Source organism: Phyllopteryx taeniolatus, chromosome 23, assembly GCF_024500385.1.
Source record: "Phyllopteryx taeniolatus isolate TA_2022b chromosome 23, UOR_Ptae_1.2, whole genome shotgun sequence".
Classification (NCBI taxonomy): domain Eukaryota; kingdom Metazoa; phylum Chordata; class Actinopteri; order Syngnathiformes; family Syngnathidae; genus Phyllopteryx; species Phyllopteryx taeniolatus.
In genome coordinates, this window is record NC_084524.1 from 971828 (window position 1) to 993811 (window position 21984).

General features: G+C 47.1%; 1 protein-coding gene and 1 pseudogene across 18 annotated transcripts in view; both read left to right on the top strand.

Annotated features, from left to right (window-relative positions):
• The window catches only part of LOC133472831 (neurexin-2-like), a 237212-nt gene extending 217677 nt beyond the window's left edge, over positions 1 to 19535 (top strand). For 13 of the 18 annotated variants that reach the window (XM_061764237.1, XM_061764240.1, XM_061764239.1 and 10 more), the window contains 4 exons: positions 3434 to 3523; positions 8533 to 8855; positions 10844 to 10922; positions 14509 to 16837. In XM_061764237.1, the coding sequence (XP_061620221.1) occupies positions 3434 to 3523; positions 8533 to 8855; positions 10844 to 10922; positions 14509 to 15386 (1370 nt within the window). In that variant the 3' untranslated portion in view covers positions 15387 to 16837. Of the gene's footprint in view, positions 1 to 3433; positions 3524 to 8532; positions 8856 to 10843; positions 10923 to 13138; positions 13273 to 14508; positions 16838 to 19400 lie in introns of those variants that run through there. The other 5 variants (XM_061764242.1, XM_061764254.1, XR_009786862.1 and 2 more) reach the window with 4 other exon arrangements.
• On the top strand, positions 19477 to 21947 carry LOC133472838 (calcium-binding protein 2-like; annotated as a pseudogene).
• The last annotated feature ends 37 nt before the right edge of the window (positions 21948 to 21984 follow it).

Consider the following 21984-nt stretch of genomic DNA (forward strand, 5'->3'; position numbering starts at 1 on the left):
AAGGACGCACGCGCTTGTCCAAAATTTCTTCAGGGATGGAATCTCAACATCTAATGAGCTCATCAAGAGGTGTCTTGAAACTTGTAAATACTTGTGGAAATGATGAATGTCTTTCCAACCAGGTCTTTCGAAGTATACCGCTTGTATATGCGGCAAGGGGTCAGAATCGTAAGGTTATTTATTTGGTTTTCCGGTGCCCTGCAACTCGGGCTCCTACACGGTGGAACGATATCTCCAATTACTGGCCAGCGGTCCATGGATGATGGAGCCACAGAGACTGGTAGGTGGCGCAAAGCGATGGAGTGGGAAACGATAGCTTTGGGTCAAATTAGGCGAGTTGCAGGGGTGCCGCTCAAGGAGGGCGAGATGAAAGGTGGCAAGGATCCCACTGAAGGAAAAAATAATAATTATAAATCAAACTCACCGCAGGCTCGAGAGCAGCGGCACAGATGAAAGATGAGCGAGTCGTTAAGCAGACGTGTGCGTCGAAGGCATGCACAGGCGTAGCAGAAGTGGGCGGCGGAGTGTTTACGCTGTACAAAGCAGCGCCTTGCCTGTAACCATTTCATCGTTTTGAGCCATGAAAGTCAGATTTTCTGTGCTCCAGAACCATTGAGTTTGTTTGTACGATTTGCCTTCTTCATGCACGGACATGACGTTCCGGAGCCTCTGCTCTTTTCCTGGAGTGGGGATGAAAGCGCTCCCTCTAAAGTTACCAAAATCAAGATGCCAATGAGGCAAGCCAGACAAGGAGAGAGGCTGCTGTGACAGCGAGACAGAGAGCCGGATGGCCGCCGGCCAAATCGTCTACAATGTAATCTCCGCCCTGCTTGATGGATTGTGGGTGTCCTGCGCAAGGACACCTGGCTGCCTGCAGAGCTACATGAGATGTACAGCTGGCTCCTTGGAGAGCGCCAGGACACCCACCGAGCACCGATATCTTTTGTGGGGACTGTTAGGATATGGAAGGTGAATCCAAGTCCACTTTACCAGCTACGATTCCCAATTCTCCTTCCACCAGTGTTGTTTTTGTGTTGTTTTTCAAGAAGGCTTCTATACAGTCAAGGGTTAGAGCGCCACCTGTTGCTTTGGCTAGAGTAAATTTTCCTGATCCCAGAATGAGGAGAAAAGCAATTTGCCTGTCGTCCGCCTTGCTTTGTGGCTCCCAGAGGTGCCAGTCAATCGGTATGCCCTTGCCCTGCCCCCCAGCCGTCGGCCCAGGATGGCTCCCATCGCAGCGGTGAATCCTGCCATTGCTCCGAGCGGCCAACATAAGGGAGACGACAGCCAGACTTGTGTCGACGAGACCACGAGACAAACACGTGCATCTCTTTTGCAGGCTTCGTGCAAAGATTCATGACCCATCCTGAAAACCAAACACACTCATCACTGTAAGAGAAGAGAGGAAGAGGCTAAATCATGTCCAACTAGACCCTGGTGGAAGACAAAGGACAGATGCAAGCAAGAGAGAATGGCTCACCAACACGAGGCAAAGACATTTAGCCAAGCACCATTTAGCTGAAAAGGGACCATTCCAGAACTTAAGCCACTATGAAGACATAAATCTGCATAAGGGACATTTTCAGATCAAATCGCCAAGAGAGTCAAGTTAATATGTTAAGGAAGTCTACTGGAAATGATGTTGCCTAGTTGCGACTTTTCAGACTTTTTTCACTGTTTGACAGGAATCAACTGGAGGTGCAATTAATCCATACCCAATTAGTTTGCTGCCTTAAATGGGCTGTTGTAAAGGAAACAGGAAGCGTCCTTGTGACACTCAAACACCCTGTAACAATTTCAGGGCTTCATATCACTCCCTGTGTGCCCTGCCAACCGGGCGCCTCCACCTTTCTTCCAACTTCAATCCATCCTACCTTCTTACTTCTCTTCTTGCGCTCCCTCTCAATGCGGGAACGTTGCGTGTGCTCACAGACAGACACGGGCTTCCTGTCGGGTAGTGCTGGCGGAGGTAGCGAGCCCCCTGGGGAGCGGAAGGGGGTAATGCAGAATGGTGAGGCAGCCTTATTTGGTTCACTGCGGCAACCTCAGTTCTGGAGGATAGGGGAGGATAGGATACACTCCGTGTATACAGTATGTAAGAAGAAGGCTTGTCAGTTTTGCTGGATGGCCTCTTGATTTCCTTTGGTGGGGGATAGCTTAGCATTAACTAGAGAATGTGATTTTTGTAAAAACAAAAAAAAAATGCCTGTGAATCCTGAAGAAATGATGCTGGGCTGAAATGCACTGCAGTTTGTTTGAAATGTAGAATGTGAGACTTGAATTTTGAACGGTTCTGATCGGTTTGGAAATGCGCAAGAGCTGGAAGGACAAACAATTTGGGCTGAATAATAAACAAAATGGCGGCACGGTGGCCGACTGGTTAGAGCGTCAGCCTCACAGTTCTGAGGTGCGGGGTTCAATCCCTGTCCCCGCCTGTGTGGAGTTTGCATGTTCTCCCCGTGCCTGCGTGGGTTTTCTCCGGGCACTCCGGTTTCCTCCCACATCCCAAAAACATGCATGAATTGGAGACTCTAAATTGCCCCTAGGCATGACTGTGAGTGCGAATGGTTGTTTGTTTCTATGTACCCTGCGATTGGCTGGCAACCAGTTCAGGGTGTACCCCGCCTCCTGCCCGATGACAGCTGGGATAGGCTCCAGCACGCCTGCGACCCTAGTGAGGAGAAGCGGCTCAGAAAATGGATGGATGGATAATAAACAAAATCAAGAATTTTGCTCATCAGCATTCACACAATGCTTATTTATTTACAATGATGACCTCTGACGCGGAATGGACCGTTGTGACTGCGAGATTGATCGAAATGCGCTGAGTGAAGCTTGCGCTGCAGGAGAGAAAGTTGTCTGAGAGAGGCTAATTGCCGTGTGCCTCTGAGAAGCGCTCATTTCATTTCAAGAATGGGAAGGGGGGTGTCTGCAAGGTGTTGAACTAACAAAATGTCTTCCTTGAAACAACCATGAAAGATGTTTTATTGCCGAATGTGAACTGTTTAATTTCCAGTTTTATTCACTGAGTGCAATTATCATGCTTTCCTAATGATTGCTTGGCTGTGTTTACGTGACTGCAAATGCATTTAAGTGTACTAAATGTGGGACAGGTTTACAACTGTGACTGGGCACTTCTATGAATGCAATCTGTCTAAATCATTTATAAAACTGTCTTACGTCTTCGTGAGTTAAAAGCATATAAATACATGCTAACTAGAATGTTATTAACCAAAGAAACAAAGCAGCCCCAAAACACCCTCAAGCTATTTCTGTCCCAACTAAAACCTTTAACGCACATAACCTTTATGCTAAACATTTGCTATGTTGCATTCTAACCTCTAACCTTTTAACTTCCAGATTTTCTTTGTCTTATTATTATTATTATTATTATTATTTGTAACCTCTCAATTTTTCTCCAAATTTCTTAAAGGGAACTTTGATAATGAGCGCCTGGCTATTGCTAGACAAAGAATCCCATACCGCCTCGGTCGGGTAGTTGACGAGTGGCTACTCGACAAAGGTAATAAAATCACTTTAACTCCACTAATGATCTACCGCTAACTGCCGCTCTGGAAGAGATGCAGAACCATGTGACCTGGAGCTCCGCCCCCTCCCATACTTATAAGCAACAAATTTTAAGTGTTCCAAAGTGATGCAATCGGGATTTAAAGTCACACTGTGTAGCGCCCAGGTGAGCACATCCTTCAACTTGGACTGCATCTCTTCAGAGAACTAACCCCCCAATAACCTGACATAACCCCACCTGCCCTTAAAAAAAATACTCTTTGTGTCATTCCTGTGTCTTTTGTCGGATGAATGTGACTATGAATACATTAGACGGGAAAAAGGACACGAGAAAAGTCACTAAAAGTTAAAGGGACTGTCCAAATTGATGCTCGTTTAACCCTTTGAGTACTGAACGTCGCGCCCGCCAACCCCCACGCTGGAGGTGCTCGAGTGGTAGCTTGAGCAGAGGCGGAAATGTGTTCCTGTGCGTCGCGCAAACAAGATGAAGGCTCGCGTGTTTCTTTCACCACAACAAAAGCTGCTTCTGACACAAATTCCAATCAGAAGCGGCACAGGAGCTGAAAGTGGAGCAAAAGAGCGGATCAATAAGAGATGACTCGCCCGCTTCCGGAATGATTTGCGCATGCCACCAAATGTGCATGCATTATTCCCTTTCATCTTTAGAGAGGATTGGGATTACGAGAGCAATGAATGACTAATCGGCCCCTCGGCCTGATATTTGTATTGGTAGAGGTGTTGGCTTATTTGGGAACTTGATTACGATAGTGGGGACAGAGGGGGACATGTCCGAGCTCAAAGGGTTATTGAAGACTCGAGCAGAATCTAACCAACCAGCACTCTAACCACTGAGGGTTTCTCCGATGACAAGTTGGAGCAATTTGGCATACATTTGCCCTGAGAGCCCTCAGTTTTAACTCGATTATAAATTCTTATAAACACCATTGGACAGGCTGCTGCGACAGCTGGAGAAAAAGTTCTAACGGTAACTCTAAAGACAAAAACCTTCGAGTGGCGATGCGCCTCCCTCAGAGGGTTCAAACAAAGCAGCTCCAAATTCGACAGTGGCCTTTCATTCCATTGCACAAATGTCCCTTTAACATTTATTGTTTTCACCACTGAGAAAATGGAGCATGTTTTGTGTACCAATGTTTGGATTCTTTTCAACGATGCTAAAACTTTGTTGATGTGGTAAAGAGTTTGGATCATACTCAAATGGTCCAGGTTTTGCTACCACCTGGCTTTGTTGTCATTATATCAGCGCCTCAACCTTTGACCCAGGTGCGCCTCGACACACATTAGGGGGAAAAAAAAAAAAACAGCCACAGTCCCGCTCGGCCTACTGGAGAGCGACCCGAGTTCCACATCTCCCCAATTCCGACCCTGTCGAGCCTGATCCAGATCTCAGGGAGATCCTTCCTATTTCCTGCCTGCGGACTAAATCCAAAGCGGCAGCCGTCGCGGGGAAGTAATGAAGGGAACAAATCTAGTGTCTCCAAAGTTCCGTTTGAAACTTTCAGTCCTCTCTTCTTTGCATCTCTCTCGCTAGCGCTGTGATGGATCTGTCATCCTCATCTGCCCTCTACGTTTCTTCCTCACATCCTCTCAGACAATCACAAATCCAGTCCTGGTTTCATTTCCCTTGTGCGGAAAAATGATAATCCGAGAAAATAATTGCCATTCTTTTAGGAATTGCGTGTAAATGAAAGCCAAAATGAAAGCAAGTGTGGTAAGCAGTATCAGGATGACGATGCCATGACATCACTGTGGTGTTGAAAAACCTTCTGTTAGAAAAAGAAGTCAGACAACCGACAGAGTGACTGGCAGTATGGCAGCATCTGAAATCCAGAAGCAGCGATTTACATACCCAACCCCCCCCCCCCCCCCCAAAGCCAAGAAAACAGCATGAGAGGACACAGCATGGCACCACCGAGGTGCAACATCTAGGGGGTCTGGCTTCTTCCAAACGGATGCATATGGAGGGCCAAAGAAAAGCACAGATAACATTTCCATTACAATTGCTTTCCCTTTTGGAGCTTTTCTGAACGGACCGGTTTTGTGCGTCTGTGATGCTCCCCCGACCGTATCGGCGTTCAGGAGACATCGGAATAGATCGCCTCTCTCCCGCACTTTCTGCGATGGGTGGTCACATACGCAGCCCCCTCGGGGACCGAGCGCCGCTTCGGAGGGCTCTCAGTCGCAAGTTCGTGCCGCGTTTAGCCGCTTGTCTCTGTTGTCAGACACGATTTATCCACGGTGCTCCAGCATAAAATCCACCCCACTTCTGTGGCATTAAAAAAAAACATTTTTAATAAATAACTCTTAATTACCAAAGAGTGTCGCGCTTTGGGAACACTTCGTCATGGGTTTTGTCAGAGCGTCGCCCTGCCTCCGTTGTAATCTCTGCTTACTGACTTTTTCGTCTAAGAAATAAGTTCACATTTGTTGATATGGATCCCTTCAGGCTGCAGTGTGACTCGTAAACAAAAAGCCATTAAGTGTAACCCCAACTTTCTGACCACTCAAGAGTAAAAAGCTCCTTGCAGTTACATGGAAAGGAAAGAGGCCCTCCAGATGTAGTCCGTTTCTGACTGGTCCATTTAGAGCGAGGGCTCCAATCCCTCAAACGACCCCTCCTGCCGCATCTTTGAGGGCTAAAAGTATCAAGCCGGTCAACCCGTACTCCCCACCTCCACCGGCCTACTGGGCCTGGCCCACTCATTCCCGCTTCCGAGACCGAGGAGCATGATCTGCTACGGCTTTTCTATTGTGTGCCGCCGTACCTAATATTGTGGCTGGGGAGCAGCTGGTGCCATGAATGTAAAAAGCCTTTCCAATATGCGCCTCTGGTCTGCTTCGACGCTGCGCAATCCTTCCATTTCCCCAAGGTTAAGCACGTCATTATCTCGGCACGCTTCGGGTGCAGCATTCGGGATCGACATAAAAAGGGAAATTGGGGCTTTTCGTTTACAACACACTCCCTCATGCGTCCAGTCACCGTCTCGTCTGAAAGTGGTAGCAGTCATTTCCTTGATCTACGATATGTCCGATATATAGATGTACAGATCCCTAAATTTCAATTTTGTGACAGAAACCGTATCCTCTTTGGTGAGCTGCAACCATGCGAAGCACGTCGACTGTGCTTCCCTGCCAGAATATTAGCTCTCACGTGTACACCACTTTAAAAAATGACAAGCGCAATGTTGAACATTATTTTTACGCTCTCACAAAGGGACCATTTTGAAGCGCCTTCGGTGGCTCATTGCAGCAGGCTGACCGTCGCTGCAGTTCATCAAAGCTTTCTGTACAGCTCTGGATGTCTGCTATAATGAGAGCCTTGGAGGGAGGGGTAGCCCAAAACCCAAAGGTGTAAATAAACATTACATTGCAAAGGGCAGATATCGCACGCAAAAGGTCATTGCATTGACATTTTTCCAAGGATTCTCAACGCACGCTGTCTGGCGGTTTCGTCCCAGGGCTGCTTGTAATGCACCAACCAAACCCCAAATTGGCTCATGATACTCTCGTTTCGCTTTTGACTCGACCCACAAACGGATCACTTCATCAGAGCCTCAATCAAAACAAACCATGATCTAAGCTCGTCAAGTCGAGAATCATCCACTGCTTTCCCCTGATGCAGCAATAAGTAGGTCACACCACACAGACTGAGGCTCTATAAAATCAAAATGTAATACTTTGTGTCCAACATTTAAAACTTCTACTCAACCGAATCCTAATCCTAATCATAAAGCACTTGGCAATATGGATTACTCGTGACTTGGAGACAAGGTGGGCTGTTTTGCAGAGGACCTGCAACCAAAAGGAGCAAACGCCACCCTCTGTGGGCCTTCCACTTGTGAGCGGGCGGGGCCACTAGCGGCTGATCGCATGGAATGGAAGACCCGCCAGGCTGTCCTCTTACCAAGGACGCAGCAGAAGAATGGTCCTCTGTCTCAGTCTTGTCCCTGGTGTTGCTGTGCCAGCGGAAAGCAATATTGCAAGTGTGTTGAGGCAATGAAGTCGTCTTTATTCAACGCTAACGTGCGCCGTCTGCACGGGGCGTAAAATGACGGCGGTACCCAATCCCACCAGGCCCGAAGCGCGTCTCTCATTTCACAGTCAGCATCGTCTATAAATATTACAGTCTCCCTTTGGCATCATATGTTTCGCTCTTCCCTGACATGGATTGATTTCACGAAAAAGCTTATTGGGTTGTGGTCTATAATTACCTCGTCAACACTGTTTTTTTTAACCCTCCTTAATTATCCCCCCCAATGCACTTGATATTAGCAGGATCTGACAGAATCCTGCAGCTCTTCCTGGTATCACATTAGTGTTGGTCCCTGGTTAAGCAGTCAGGCTCCTCCCCTCTTCAACCATCCTGATTAAGGGTAACGAGCAACCCCTGCCGAATTAAACATTTCCTACAACGGGCCTGTGGCGGGGGTGCTTTATCATTGTGCAGCTTCGGTGTATTGGAGGTCAATAACAACAAGCCGGAGTTGTCTTAATATATTCCACCTGGGGGGGCGATGAGATCCATTCCCGTGCATACTTTCAAGCGTCAAGATCGGCCCGCTACAGTGGAAGTCATCTGTCCGGGGATGCCCGTCCTTGTGCAGCAAATCACGATACAGTGGCCCTAAAGTGCTACCAGGAAGGCCCCATGTCACCTTTCCACCAAGCAGTCCAGTTCCGCTTAAGTCCTTTTGCCGTCTTCCCTTTCTGGAAATGAGCATTCTGTCTTGTTAACTCCAACAAATAGGGGTCAAAGCTTTTGACAAAAATGAGTACCTTTTAAATAAGTTATTTTGGTCAACACAGTATGCTGCTTGGTGGGAGGAGGTCTTTTGCTCATGAGTGCGTGTGTGTGTGTGTGTGTGTGTGTGTTTGCCACTCTGCGTGGTTGTGACTTATTTGCGCTCTTCTTTCTCTACACTCTCTCTCTTCTTCATGTCCATCCGCCCCACTTTCACTTCCTACGTTCTCCTCGCATCCTCACAGGTCGCCAGCTGACCATTTTTAACAGTCAAGCGTTCATCAAAGTCGGCGGAGGGGAGAAAGGCCGCCATTTCCAGGGCCAGATCTCGGGCCTGTACTACAACGGCCTGCAGGTGCTCAAACTGGCCGCCGAGGGCGACCCCAATGTGCAGACGCAGGGAAGCCTGCGGTTGGTGGGCGACGTGCCCTCAGTGCTCGCCACCGACGCCACTTCCACCACGCCGCTAGCTGACATGTCCACCACCATCATGGAGACCACCACCACCATGGCCACCACCACCACCCGCAAACAGCGCTCGCCCACCATCAGGGACAGTGTCACGCAGGTGGGTGGTGATGTCAAGGAAAGAGATTTTGGGGGTTAGCTATGTTGACTTGTTTGAAGGAATCTTGCCAAGAAACGTTTTGGGGCAGATCATTTTGCTGAAATGAAGTACAGTGGAACCGCTTTTTCGTGAGTGATCCTTTCTAGAAAGTCTAAAACCAAATTGTACGAAATCCAAACCAATATTTCCCCTTGGAAATAATGCCAACCGCATTAATCTGTTCCAGAAACCCAAAAGTATTAACAAAAAAAAACAAAAACATTTTATAGAGCGTCACTATCACTTTACACACAAAATCAGTATGAAATAAATATGAAGGACTAATGAAGTGGAGAAATTGACATTTAACGTCACTAACCTTTTTGGAAGAGTCTTAATGGAGTATACAGGGAGGAAATGAGAGAGGGGAGCCATTTTTCAAGTTCTCGGGTGAATTCTACGGCGTTTCTTGCCTTCTTTATTAAATGGCTGACACTCTGAAATTGATGTCATGCTGTCTTGTGTAAAAAAGGCTTCAACAGATTGCAAGGCACAAAGCAAGCTTTCAGCAACAACTCAAGAGAAAAACAAACCTGCCGGTCTGCTCGGCAGCACTCGGGCAACATCCTGTCAAAAGTCAGGCCTTCAGAATAAAAGCTATTTGAACTGTCGCGCTTTTATTTTAAAGGTCTGACTTTTGACAGGGTGCGTTTTGCATTCTTTAATTTGCCTTACCGTCTGTGAAAACCCTTCATGCACAACTCCAAAATGCTTCCGAGAAATGAACGGCCGAGTGACGCGTTTTTTTTCTATGAAAACCAAGCAAACTTTGGAGAGGGGCTGAAAACCAAATCATACGAAAACTAGGGCGTACGAAAGGTTCCAGTGTAACGTATTCATCATTTGATACAATTTGTCGTCCATTTTTTTAAGCCCAGTTTTTGCAGTGTCAGTTTTTGATTAGCTCATTTAACGAGAGGACACAATGACGAGCCACAGCTGAGCCGTGCTGATTGACTAATTGGCCGTAGGAGAAAATCTTAATGGCCGTGACACTTTCATTGGTCCTCTTAGTATCGTTAGTATCGTTATTGCGATGACTGCTGTCGTCAGTTTTCTTGCCCAGGTCTACATGTAAACAACGATTACATCGGCTTGGGAAACAGGAAGTATGTTACCGTACAACACAGGTGGCCCCATCGGTTGAAAGAGTTTTCAATGCAATTGTTCGACTGCAATATGCACACACTTATTTCAAGGCCATTTGGGATTCCAAGTCAATGATTGTTTTTAAAAATGGATCAGTTTCACTCTTCCGCATGCCTGTACACCGTATGCTCTTGTCATTTCACTTCTTATGCCAGAGATCCTCATTCAACTCGCAGTGTCACGTATGTTCCGACTTTTCCGCCGATGCAGCGTGTGCTGCTATAGAAAGCTTATTCAGGGCGAACCCAATTTTCAATTTTGGAATGAAAATGAGAGATATGTGACCTGGATATGCTATCAGAACCTTGTAGAACTAAGACCCCAGTCCAAATGACAGTTTCACGAGAGCTTGGTGAGCTTTCAAAACGTCTCTCTTTTTGGCCTCATTTGCATCAAAAGCAAATACCATTCAAATCAAAGGGGTGTTCAGCGGACTGCATGGGGCCTTTGAAAGTGCCTTTTTGACAAGGCTTTTGTTATGCAGCCAGCAAGACATTGGTAGCTTGAAAAGGAAAACAGTTTTGGTTTTAAAAAAAGAAAGAAAGAAAGTGTTATTACAGGCATGGGTTGAAACAAAAAAAGAAAAGGATATCAAACTATTGATATCGCAGCAACATCATAGGAGCCATTTTGATGGCAACGAAAGCAACCATTAAATGCAATGCATTTTGGAGGTGACAGAAAAGAATGCAGAAGAAGATGGATGGATTGTACTTCTAAAAGCCTCAATCTGGGGGCCCTCCTTAATCGAATTTAACGGGCCACCATTTGTCTTCCTCTGTGTCCGTGTATTCTTGCAGAATGCGGATGAAATTTTGGTAGCGTCAGCAGAGTGTCCGAGCGATGACGAAGATTTGGAGGAGTGCGAGCCTGGAAATGGTGAGTCGACTCGTCGGGGGGGTTCTGATGCTCGTCGTACCGAGTAAAGCGTGTCCGGCTAGGAGATTCTTGTACACGGCTGTGCTACCCTCGCTATGCAGCTGGGATTGGCCAGATGTGGACCCAGTCTAGCCCGGCAGGTCCGGTGACTGAGGAGCTGTCGGGGTGCGCGCTGTTCTGACACCAGCACATGAGGCGGAAGTCAAAGTGCCGTGTCCGATTGAAATCATTCGTGTCAGTGTCACGTGCCTTTCCGTACAAAGAGAAGCCTTCGGCGAAGTAATGCAGCTTGGACCGTGCACGTCTTCCCGCATAAACATTGTTTCTACATCTTGCCCTCGGAGATGCATGTGAGAGGTAAATGGAATCCGGGAAGCTCAAAGTGTAGCGCTCTCCTGCAGTTGCTCTGTGGGTGGCTGAGACAGAAATAGAGACTGGATTCTCTCCTCATCGAAGGCAGAAATGATTTCCTTTCGGAGGTGGATGCTACGCCCGGGCTTAATCTCCCGTGGAGAAGCTCAACTAACACTCTGATATGCCCACACAGGTGCATGCACACAGTGATTGGCAGACAGGCAGATAGACACCCGTCTCTCTTTCTTGAGCCCTCTGTGGGTATTTGGAAGTTTTAGTGGAGAAATACCAAACGGGCTCCCTATCGTGCCCTCCAGACACCAAAACAGAGTCAGATCGGCTCCACTGAGAACTGCACCAGCCATACGGAAGAAACGACGGGGTCGGGGGAAAAAGTGGTTTGCTGATTCCCAACGTTCCCAGGTACCGTTTCGTCTCTCTCTCATTGAGCTCAACGTTTTGGCTGTGCGACAGGAGCTAAAGAAGTGGAGCGAACGCTTCGACCCAAGGAAGAAAAAGAAGCTGAGTGGATGCTAATAAGTTGAAGCAGCCGATTCAGAGGAGGAGGAGGAGAGGCGCAGAGGAAGCGCTGCGTTGCCAACCGTTAAGCCTCATTAAGGTCGGCGTGGTGCGGCTCGGGATAGAAGACGGGATAGAACGCAAGAGTGAGAGTGTGAAATTCTTGCTTCCCCGCCAGGCTAATTAAACACTGACTTTGCTGGGCAGCTGTAATCACATCAACCAATTAAAGCATGGCAGGGTTCCTCCAGTAAATGTTAATGAGTGAGGGGACAAGCACTTGAAATTACAACGATGAGGTCCACGCATACAAAAGGAAACTCTTTCGATGCAGTCTGATACAAATCTTGTTCAAAAGATTTTAAAACGACCCTTTTAAATCACAACAGTCGCCACGTCCACCGTCACGACGACCTCAACTCGCTCAGCTCCAAGTTGCTCGCGAGTCTCGGCATGACGGCGCTCCTCGACAAAGAGGGCAGAGCAGCATCCCCGTTCACGAGCGAGCGCTCGGGAACTTAACATAAAGCGCCTCACCGCGCCCATGATTTGAAGCCGGCGTATTGCCGCCGTGGCTTTTTCCATCCGCAGCCCAATCACAGCCGAATTACCTTTTGGCTGTAAATATTTGAAACGGCTGCGAGCGGCCCCGACGTGACGGGCGGGCTAACGATGTTTGTCAGGACGACGGCACGGCCGCATCGGCACCCATCTGCCCGCGCTCCGCCTGAGTAAACAGAGGCACGGGTGACTCATCCCAGGCCAGCGCTGGGCGATTGGCGAGCACGCCGGAGACGAAGATGTCGTTTCATCTTCGGGGCTTAACGTGCAGCTCGCCGTAGTCCAATCATGGGAGTCAAGCCCAATCAATCAGGCTGAATATCCCGCAGTCTCTTCTGTTTCATTGCTTCCATTCGAGTGTTAGACAGAGACCATCGCACATTATGATTCTTGATGCATGACGTTGGGTTTCCTGGCCTGTCCGTGCTGCATAGCGAGTCGGTTGGTTTGGGTCTCGGGGAAGGAGATGTGGGCCGAGGGCTCTCGGTGTGTATGAGGGCTGAGTTGCCAAAACAGACTTTTTTTTTTTTTTTTTTTTTTTTCCCCCAAAAATACTTGATCAACCTTCAATTTCTTTATTCCAAAGTAAAGCAGCAGGATCAAACCTGCCGTGCATCCAGACAGACAGACGGACAATAAATGAAAAGACGAGCGACTGTACCGCCTCGTTCTGGAAATCGGGTGACTTTGACAAGTCGTTTCACGAGAGCAAAAAAAAAAAAAAAGTCCAAACTAATCCAGCCAACTTGTACTTTGTGCAACTCGTCTTTTGTTCCTCCAAGGTGATCCGTTGTCCTCTCAGGCGTCAAGGTGAAACACAGCCCGCAAACACACAAGAGCGAGGGCGATGGAGGGAACACAAAGGGGTGAAATGAACGTCATTGCCATGGAAACTAGCCTTTTTCACAAGTCAAAAGTATGAGCGAAGAATATGCTTGAAGTTTGTTTCTTTCACAGCTCTCACATGTCTCTTCTCTTCAAGGCATGGGGGGCAGGGGTTTTGTGCTGACATTTCTGTGGCTTTCAATGCATCAACCTTGATAACAAAGCATTTATGATTTGAAAAATGTTTGTTTGTGGGCGGGGGGGCTGAGCTGACCCGAGGCGGAAGTCCCATCCCTTCTCCCCTGAGCGACCCCCGATTCACCCCAAGTAAAAACAAAGCCGTGAACTCGTGATTTAATGCTTTTCTTCTTCTTCTGATCATGTGTTGCTATGACATGAACAACCCCCCCCCCCCCTTCCCATTCACCCCACCCCCACCCCCACCACTCCCACTCATCTGCCATGTTACTGCAAAAACGTGTTCTAACCATACCCTTCTTGTATTTGACGCTAGCGGAGGGGTCATTCAATGGAGAACTAAATTCAAATGATACAACAGTGGCTTGACAACAAATTGGATCATGAAGAATCGTAATCGCTTTCATTGGCGAATGCTAATTCAGAATGTCATTGACCTGTTTGAAGGGTACTTTTGGGAGGGAAGAGAGGGGCTGTATTGGTTTAAGATTGACTATTTTGAAGTTTCCTAGACTGTAGCTCGAAATTTAGCTCATTCAAGATGAGCCACGGATGCCCATAAGGCGGAACCGAACCCCTTTTTTCAGAGGGACAGCCAAGCAATTATTCTTTAAAAAGGTAAAAGACACACGAGTGGAGGTAAAGAAGGGAGGGGGGATGTTGATCACTATCCAAGAACAATCTTACACAGCTTTCTTTTTGTAATTTTTTTTCCATGCAAAAATCATGCGGCCAATTTGTTGATGTAAGTGACCTGAACCTCGTGGTTTGCTATCTTTTTCAACCAATCACAGCAGACACATCAGAGTGCTAGGTCAGCCTTAGTTCTACATTAGCAGTGCATTAGATGTTGTTTAGTGTCATTTCTAGTCTGCTTTTTACTTGTATAACTGACATAGCATGTAGCGCTACACAGGTTTAGGATAGAGAATGTTCTAACATCTTGTAGTTTAATCTCAGTCGGTAGTTAGTGCTTATGAACTAATGAGATTGTCTAGACTAAATGAGTAGAACTAACATCATGTGAAGTTGTAGTGCTGTACTACTAATGCTGCTATTTTGATGTTACGTTCCAGTCAAGTCTCGACTTCTGACCCGTTTTCCCGCCGCTCTCTCTTTCTTGTCCTAGGAGGTGAAATAGTCTTGCCCATTATAACGGTGGACTCGATAGACCCCCCCTCCATCGCCACCCGCTACCCGGTAATCCCTCCACCCCCCACTACTTATCGCCCCTTCCTCACCTTACTCGAAACCACCAAAGAGTCCCTCCCCTTGCCCAATATGCGCCCCCCTTGCCCCACGGACCAGGAGGACTGCGAGGAAAACTCGGAGGTGTCCGCGTACGGCTCAGGCGAGATGACCGAGTCGGATGACGAAGACTATTACAAAAACTCGCCCCTGGTCACCGACCGGACTGTCCTCCCCTCGCCCCCGGCTGGCGAGGGCCAAAACCCCCGAGATCGCAATTTCTCACGCCTCCCTTACGACCGCCGCCCACCCGCGTCCTCCGCCCCCACGGCCGACCCCGATCAGCTCAGCCCCGGCGTCAAGGTGGCGGGCGGCGGCAATAGCAACAATTTACCGGCCGGGAAAATGAACACTCGGGATCAGGTGCTGCTGCCGCCGGCCCACCCCTCGTCAGACCCCGGCCACCGCAGAGTGTCGGGAATAACCTACCCTCCCAATTTCCCCCGCATTCCCACTCCAGACCCGACGTCCCCCGAGAGAAGTCTTCCGGGCGCCGTGGAGGTGCAGCAGTCGAGCAGCACCACGGGGATGGTGGTGGGCATTGTGGCGGCCGCCGCCCTCTGCATCCTCATCCTGCTCTACGCCATGTACAAGTATCGCAACCGAGACGAGGGCTCCTACCAGGTGGACCAGAGTCGCAACTACATAAGCAACTCGGCCACGCAGAGCAACGGCACCCTGGTGAAGGAGAAGCCGCCGAGCGCCGCCAAGACGGCCCCAAAGAACAAGAAGAACAAAGACAAGGAGTACTACGTTTGAAGGACGGAGGCAGGTCGTGTTTGAGAGAGAGAGAGAGAGAGAGAGAGAGAGAGAGAGAGAGAGAGAAAGAGGCGAGAAATGTGAGCCTGGTGGACCTTTGTACAAGCCAACCTAATCTTCTTGAGGAGAGACGGCGAGGAGAGAAGGCAAACTTGTAACTTTGTTCGGAAGTCACTTATCGAAACTTCCTGTGCCAACGACCGATTGGGTGAAGTTACTTGTCCAGTAATGTACAGAATCCACGAGAACAGTATCCAGTGCCACGTCATGGCCATCTCTCTCCTCTCTCTCGCTCGCCCTGCTGGCCTCACGCACTCTGCCTCTTGCCATGTCTTCGGTGCTCAGTAGCTGGTGCGACCGCGTGTTTCGAGCATGTAGTATTCATCCAGGACAAAGACACAAACTTTCTTTCTTTCTGTGGAGTTCAGAGAAAAAAAAAAAACAACAACGTAGCAATTCCCGTGCGATACTGCCACCGAAGGCTCCACACACTAACGGATGGCCAAATTCCCCTTGGACGTCTGTGTCGTGTTTCTCCCACTTGGAGATGCGCTCTGAGAATCTGTCTCTACAGCGAGCGATCGCATCAAAGCAGGGAAAAAAGCTTCGGCCAACCGCTCTATAGGATGATAAATATACGGACGGGCATTATTGCAGAGACGGAGAGTTGGCCGAGACAGTGTAGCTCTGAATCTGCTGTCGTCCGAACCATTTCACCGCCTGAAACCCGCAGAGGCTGCCGGTCAGGAACTGTGCGGCCTCGCTGCAGGATTCAGTCCCTCGCTTCGCTCTGAGAAAGGACAGAATGGGAATCCGTGGCAGCCAGCGAGCCTCGAACGGCCTCTCCGGAGCCCGACTGGACCTTTGCGGTTCTTTGTCGGCTCCCGGGAAGACGGCCGTTATGAAGTACTCACGTGTTCTCATTTTCTCAGCTCTACTAAAAGAAAACTGTACCATGATAACAAAACAAAAAAATGCTGAAAAAGTTTGTGAAATGTCTAAATATTTGCCATCGAAGAGAAACGTGTTCCCCCCTGATGATCATTCCTGTTTACTAAAAGAAAAGAAAAAAGTCCACAATCCTGAGCAGCGAAGAAAATCTTTTTGTTGTTATTGGTTTGCCTTTGGTAAATTTGGGGTATGTACTTGTTCATCATGCTTACTCAATCGATTGTTTGTTTGTCCTGCAACCTTTTCTTTTCTCTCTGTATTGTACGTCCCTTAATTCCCCCTACTGTTTTCTAATGATTGCTTTTCTATCTCTTTGTGTCTGTACGCTTACAGACCTGCGCCATCATTTTGCTGCCACAATTTTTTTTCAAACTCTGCCTCATCACATAACACCCAATATCCCCATGTTCTTTCTAAATGTTATTGTAAAGTGTGCCAGTGAGATGACTCTAAATATGTGTACATTAACAGAGGGAATACACTTGGTTATATACTTCTTACTCCATGTGTGGTGCGTTCTCTTTTTTTTTTTTTTTTTTTTCGTTTTCCATTCAATGCGATATATAAAACAGATGAAGCACAATAGTTTGCTATAAAGACTGATTGGAATCAAGGTGTTGGATCAAACATGACTTCAAGGTCATTTCAGCCAACTTCATGCATTGTGCCTGACTTTTCCGTCCAAGTGACATGACATCGCAGCGTTACATCTTTCGACGCTTTCCCACACGAAACAATCTGGGAACGAAAAACGTTTGCATCACGTCCTCCGAGCGGCACCGCGGCGTTTTGCACAAAACACAACGTAAAGGTCAAATAAGGCGTATGGAGTCAGACGAGGCGAGGACTCAAAGAAGGGGGATAACAAGGCGGGAAGCTGTAAGCAGAACGGGAACAAAATGTGGGTGCGAACCAAAGCGTCTTTCTGTCTGCAAGGGTTTCATACACAACGTAAAACAACGTTAGTGTGTAGTTTTTCAAGCAGTGGAAAAGACGACTGAGCAGAGACGAGAGAGGGTTTGCATCTCGGTCATCCCTCCCCAGCTAGTTGGCTTTAGTTACCATGGCGACCGCCATCCTCATCCTCGTGAGATATGAATGCAGAGACACACCCCAAAAATGAAGCGCTGCCTTAAGCTCCGCGCAAAGACCATCCATCCATTTTCTGTAGCACCTCTCCTCACTCGAGTTGCAGGCGTGCCGGCGCCTGCCCCAGCTGACTGCGGGCAGGTACACACCGAAGTGGTCGCCAGCTAATCGCACGGCACACATAGACAATCATTCGCACCCACATTCACACCTATGGACAATTTAGTCTTCAATGAACCGAACATGCATGTTTTCGGGATATCGCAGGAAACCGGAGTACCCCGAGAAGCAAAGACCCCCAATTCAATAACAACAGGATCAGCAGTAAATTACGTTGTTTACGGTAAGTCAAAATGATACAAAAGCAATCACTGCAACAGATTACCAAAAAACAGCACAGTTATGTACATGTTTGTGTGTGTGTGTGTGTTCATAATACGCATGTATCTGTGCATATTTGAGGTTTTTATAGCCTCATAATCTATAGTAAGGCATTAAAAATGACATGCTATATTGTAAGGCATGCACATGAAGACATTTCTATTCCTGATGCCAGGATCTAGGAGAAGCTTGTGCCGTGTCACTGAAACATATGTGAATATACAATACGTATAGTCGTGCTCATAAATATTGGCCCCCCTGGGGTGGCATTATTTCAAGCCGTGACTGTCTAGAAAGACGTGCTTTTGACATACCGTCACACGGTGCCAGCGGCCACTCTCTTTTTCTGTTGTCCAGCTGCTACTTGGCCGCTCGTCGTCGTCACTCTCAGCTTCCGACCTCCCGATCGGCTCAAACATGTACGCTTTGACGATGCAAAGTTCAGTCGGGTGCTCCTGTACGTGGAAATCCCCCTCGTCCTTACATTCCAACACATTGCTCACCATTGCGTCTTGAGTGTAGCGCGCTGTGTTTGGCAATTGCAACGTCACTTCCGGTGCAATTGCAACTGAGCTGCAGGTATGTTCGGGGAGGGCTCAATATGCGTTATAATTAAAAAGAAAACTCATTTTTAGCTAAACTATGGAAGTTACGTGCATGTATTACATAACATATAAACAATGCAAATATGAATTTTAACTGTCCCCATAACATCTTTGTCATCTGACATTAAGTCAACCAGTGTCCTTTTGGCCTCATGACAAAATTTCAAAATCTGCACCACTTCCGGGCATGTGACAAACATTACCCGCCAACACGCAACCCGGAAGTCATTGAAGACGGCGCCCGTCGTTTTCCAGCAGCGGCGGGCGCCGCCTTGTGGCCAGTGGCATGAACAGCCAGTGGTCTGTCAATTAAAAAAAAAAAGATTTAAAAACACGGGAAGGCTTTATAAATTAAAAATAACAATAATAAATAGAACATGCACAATAAGGCTTTTTTTTTTTAAAAAAAAGATCATTTGTCGTCAGGCTTTTTTGAAAAACCACGTATCGTCACACTTTAAAATAAAGAATATATAGTAAGGCTTTTCAAAAACAGAAGAAAACGATTTAAAAAGCCTTACTATACATAATGTAGTTTTTTTCTTTAAAACGTTTTTTTTTATTATTAAACATAGTATAGCATACATAATGACGATGACGACATAATGATAATGACGAGCACCTTTATTTGCGCCACCGACCGCATGGCGGCGCCAACCCGCGACGGGTGAGCTGACCGTGGACTGTTGGCGCCGCCATGCGGTCGGTGGCGCAAATAAAGCTGCTCGTCATTATCACCTGCAGTGGGTAAAAATATCTAATACAGCAGTTATCATGAAAAAAATGATGATGCAAGCACCATTTGATGAGCTAAGCCAAACAAGCCCATTTTCTTTCAAACGTGGCTCCATTTCTTCAATCATCCTTCTTCATGAGAAGCAAAGCAGTATGAAATAATCACGTCAGAAAAGTATGATTGATTTAACGGTTGATTATTATTGCTGTGTGGATGTTTAGTTTGCACCCCTAATTGTCTTTTCTGTTTCAGGAACTCATGTCGGAGGAAGTGGCACCTTTCCAGGCCGAGGCCACGTTTTGCGTGATTTGGCGGCACGCTCGGCCTGCTAATTAGCTGCTAAGCCTCTCTGATGGAAGGAGGTCAAGAGGAGAAGACAAACACAAGAAATCAGAGAGAGCAAGGAAAGGCCAACAACTCTGGATGCAGTTCTGACTCCTTTTCTCGCCCTGGGGGGGGACGCATAAAGGTAAGAACATTGTAGAAAGGTGCGGGATCAAGAAACACATGACATTTATCTCTTTTAATTCAGCATGTCCAAGGCAGGAGAGAGAATTCCATCCACCATTTCTGCAGACTCCATTTCAACAGATGGGTACATTTCATTTTGGATTTAACTACGTCTTCTTCCAGTTGTTCAATAGCGATGTTGGACTAAAGACATGAGCGCTCACCCATGCCGTCTTTCGCTCCAGCAAAAGTGGAACGGCCTCGTCTCAGGGGTCTCCATCGGGATCGGTCTCCGAGACGCCGAAGAAGTCCTCCAAAAAGTCCAAGAAAAGCAACGACAGCATGAACAAAGTCTACAACTCTGTGCTCAACAGTGTTTTCGGGGCTGTGAGTAGACAATGTTGACTTTTTATTCTTGCACTCAACTGATGATTATTTCAATGGTGGGAAGTAGCTATACAACAAACAACAAATACTTAACTGTACATAAAGTATGCCTGAAAAATGTATTGGATTATTTTTCAACTCCTTAGTTTGTCACAATTGGCTCGTTAAAAAGACCCAAAAATTGTCCATATAATCTGAAAAAAAATGAATACAAATCAGTGTGTTCAGTTGTTTTCATTAGCTAATGTAGCTCTTTTTGTCAGTTCACATTTGCAAAGCTATGGGAACATGTTTTGACAGCAAAAAAAGGTGAGCTAACGTTAGCTAGCTCCAGATGTTAAGTGGACAAACTTTTTGTTATCTTAACACGCCAATACAAATGAAAAAATATATGTTGACACATGAGTCATGCCTTCTGTCTCTGACTGGTTGTTTTTCCTCGGGCGTGGTGGTTAGATGCACGAGATGGCTGCTAATTTTTCCACAGATCCTATTTAGAACGTACTGGCTTGTCATCATGGCTCTTAACAAATACGATAAAAGTTATTTTTCTTGCAGTACAGGAGTTGACTGTGCTTTGATATACGTTTCTATACACACGCGCAGACACACACTGTATAACGGGTATCTGTGCTTTTATTTAAGTAGAGTGTGAAAAATTGAGCTTGGAGTGCACATGCGCAAATGTCAGCCATCGCGGTGAAATCAAGCCACACTTTGGCTGATCCTTCTCAGACCGCCGCGCCTGCAGCATTAGCTGCCGCTTAACGCCAGCCGCACTTGTTTAGCTTAACTTGTCAAGTTGCTTTGTGACGCTATGGACGTCCAGTATGTGAAATATATGACAAAACAATATTGTGTGTATATTTTCTTTCAACAGGAGAGGGAATTAGCACAAGGGGAATTAGACGGTAAGTCCCACAAATAAAGTATTTACTCGTTGAGTATTCCATTAAAAAGTTCATCCCGGGCTGACGTATTTCGGGAGTTCTCCACGTCACGGCCCGATTAAAGTTTTATCTACGTTAATCCGCTCGTGGAAGTTCTGTCAAGGTTGTGGTGGCGGTGTTTTTTTTCTTCCCCTTCTCACAGAGCTGCAAGAAGCCTTCAAGGAGTTTGACTACGACCAAGATGGCTACCTGAACTACAAAGATGTGGCCGAATGCATGAGGACCATGGGATACATGCCCACTGAGATGGAGCTGCTGGAGATAGTGCAGCAGATCAAAATGAGGAGTACGTCCGCAAACATCATTCCCGATGCTTTAAGCGTGATGAGATTTATACTGCCAGTGCTCCATTTCCTTTCTCCATAGTGGGTGGGCTCATGGACTTTGAAGACTTTACTGAACTCATGGGACCTAGAATGATGGGCGAGACAGCAGACATGCTGGACTCAAGGAGCTCCAATCGGCATTCTTGCAGGTGGGCCGGAACAGGAAGTGAACCAAACCGGGCAACGCCGTTTGGCATCAAAATCGATGAGACATTGGATGAAAACACTGCTTCTTTGTCGTCACGCTGCTATCGTGCAAAGTTTGACCTGGATGGAGATGGGAAGATCAACCAGGACGAGATGAAGGAGGCGGCCAAGAGCCTGCTGGGGGAGAAGCTGAAGAAAGGAGAGCTGGAGGAGATCCTCATGGAGTTGGACATCAACGCAGATGGAAACATTGACTTTGAAGGTGAACATGGGAAAAGTTAACACTTTCTCTTTGGGTCAGGGTTCACGTACATAAAAATGTGTCACTGTTGTATTCTGCTCCTCCTCAGAATTTGTCATGATGCTCTCCATCCGCTAGCGGCTGCACGAGCGCACAGAATCCGGCCCTGCGACAATGACTAGCAATAATCATCGATAAACTGTCTGTAGTGCAACATGCACATTGCGAGACGAATCGGGATTCGTTTGATGCGACATGTCAATAAAGTTGAAGCTTGAATAAAGAAATCCAAACTGTTTTTTCCACTGTTGACTTTTTGGCGGAGAGAATACTCA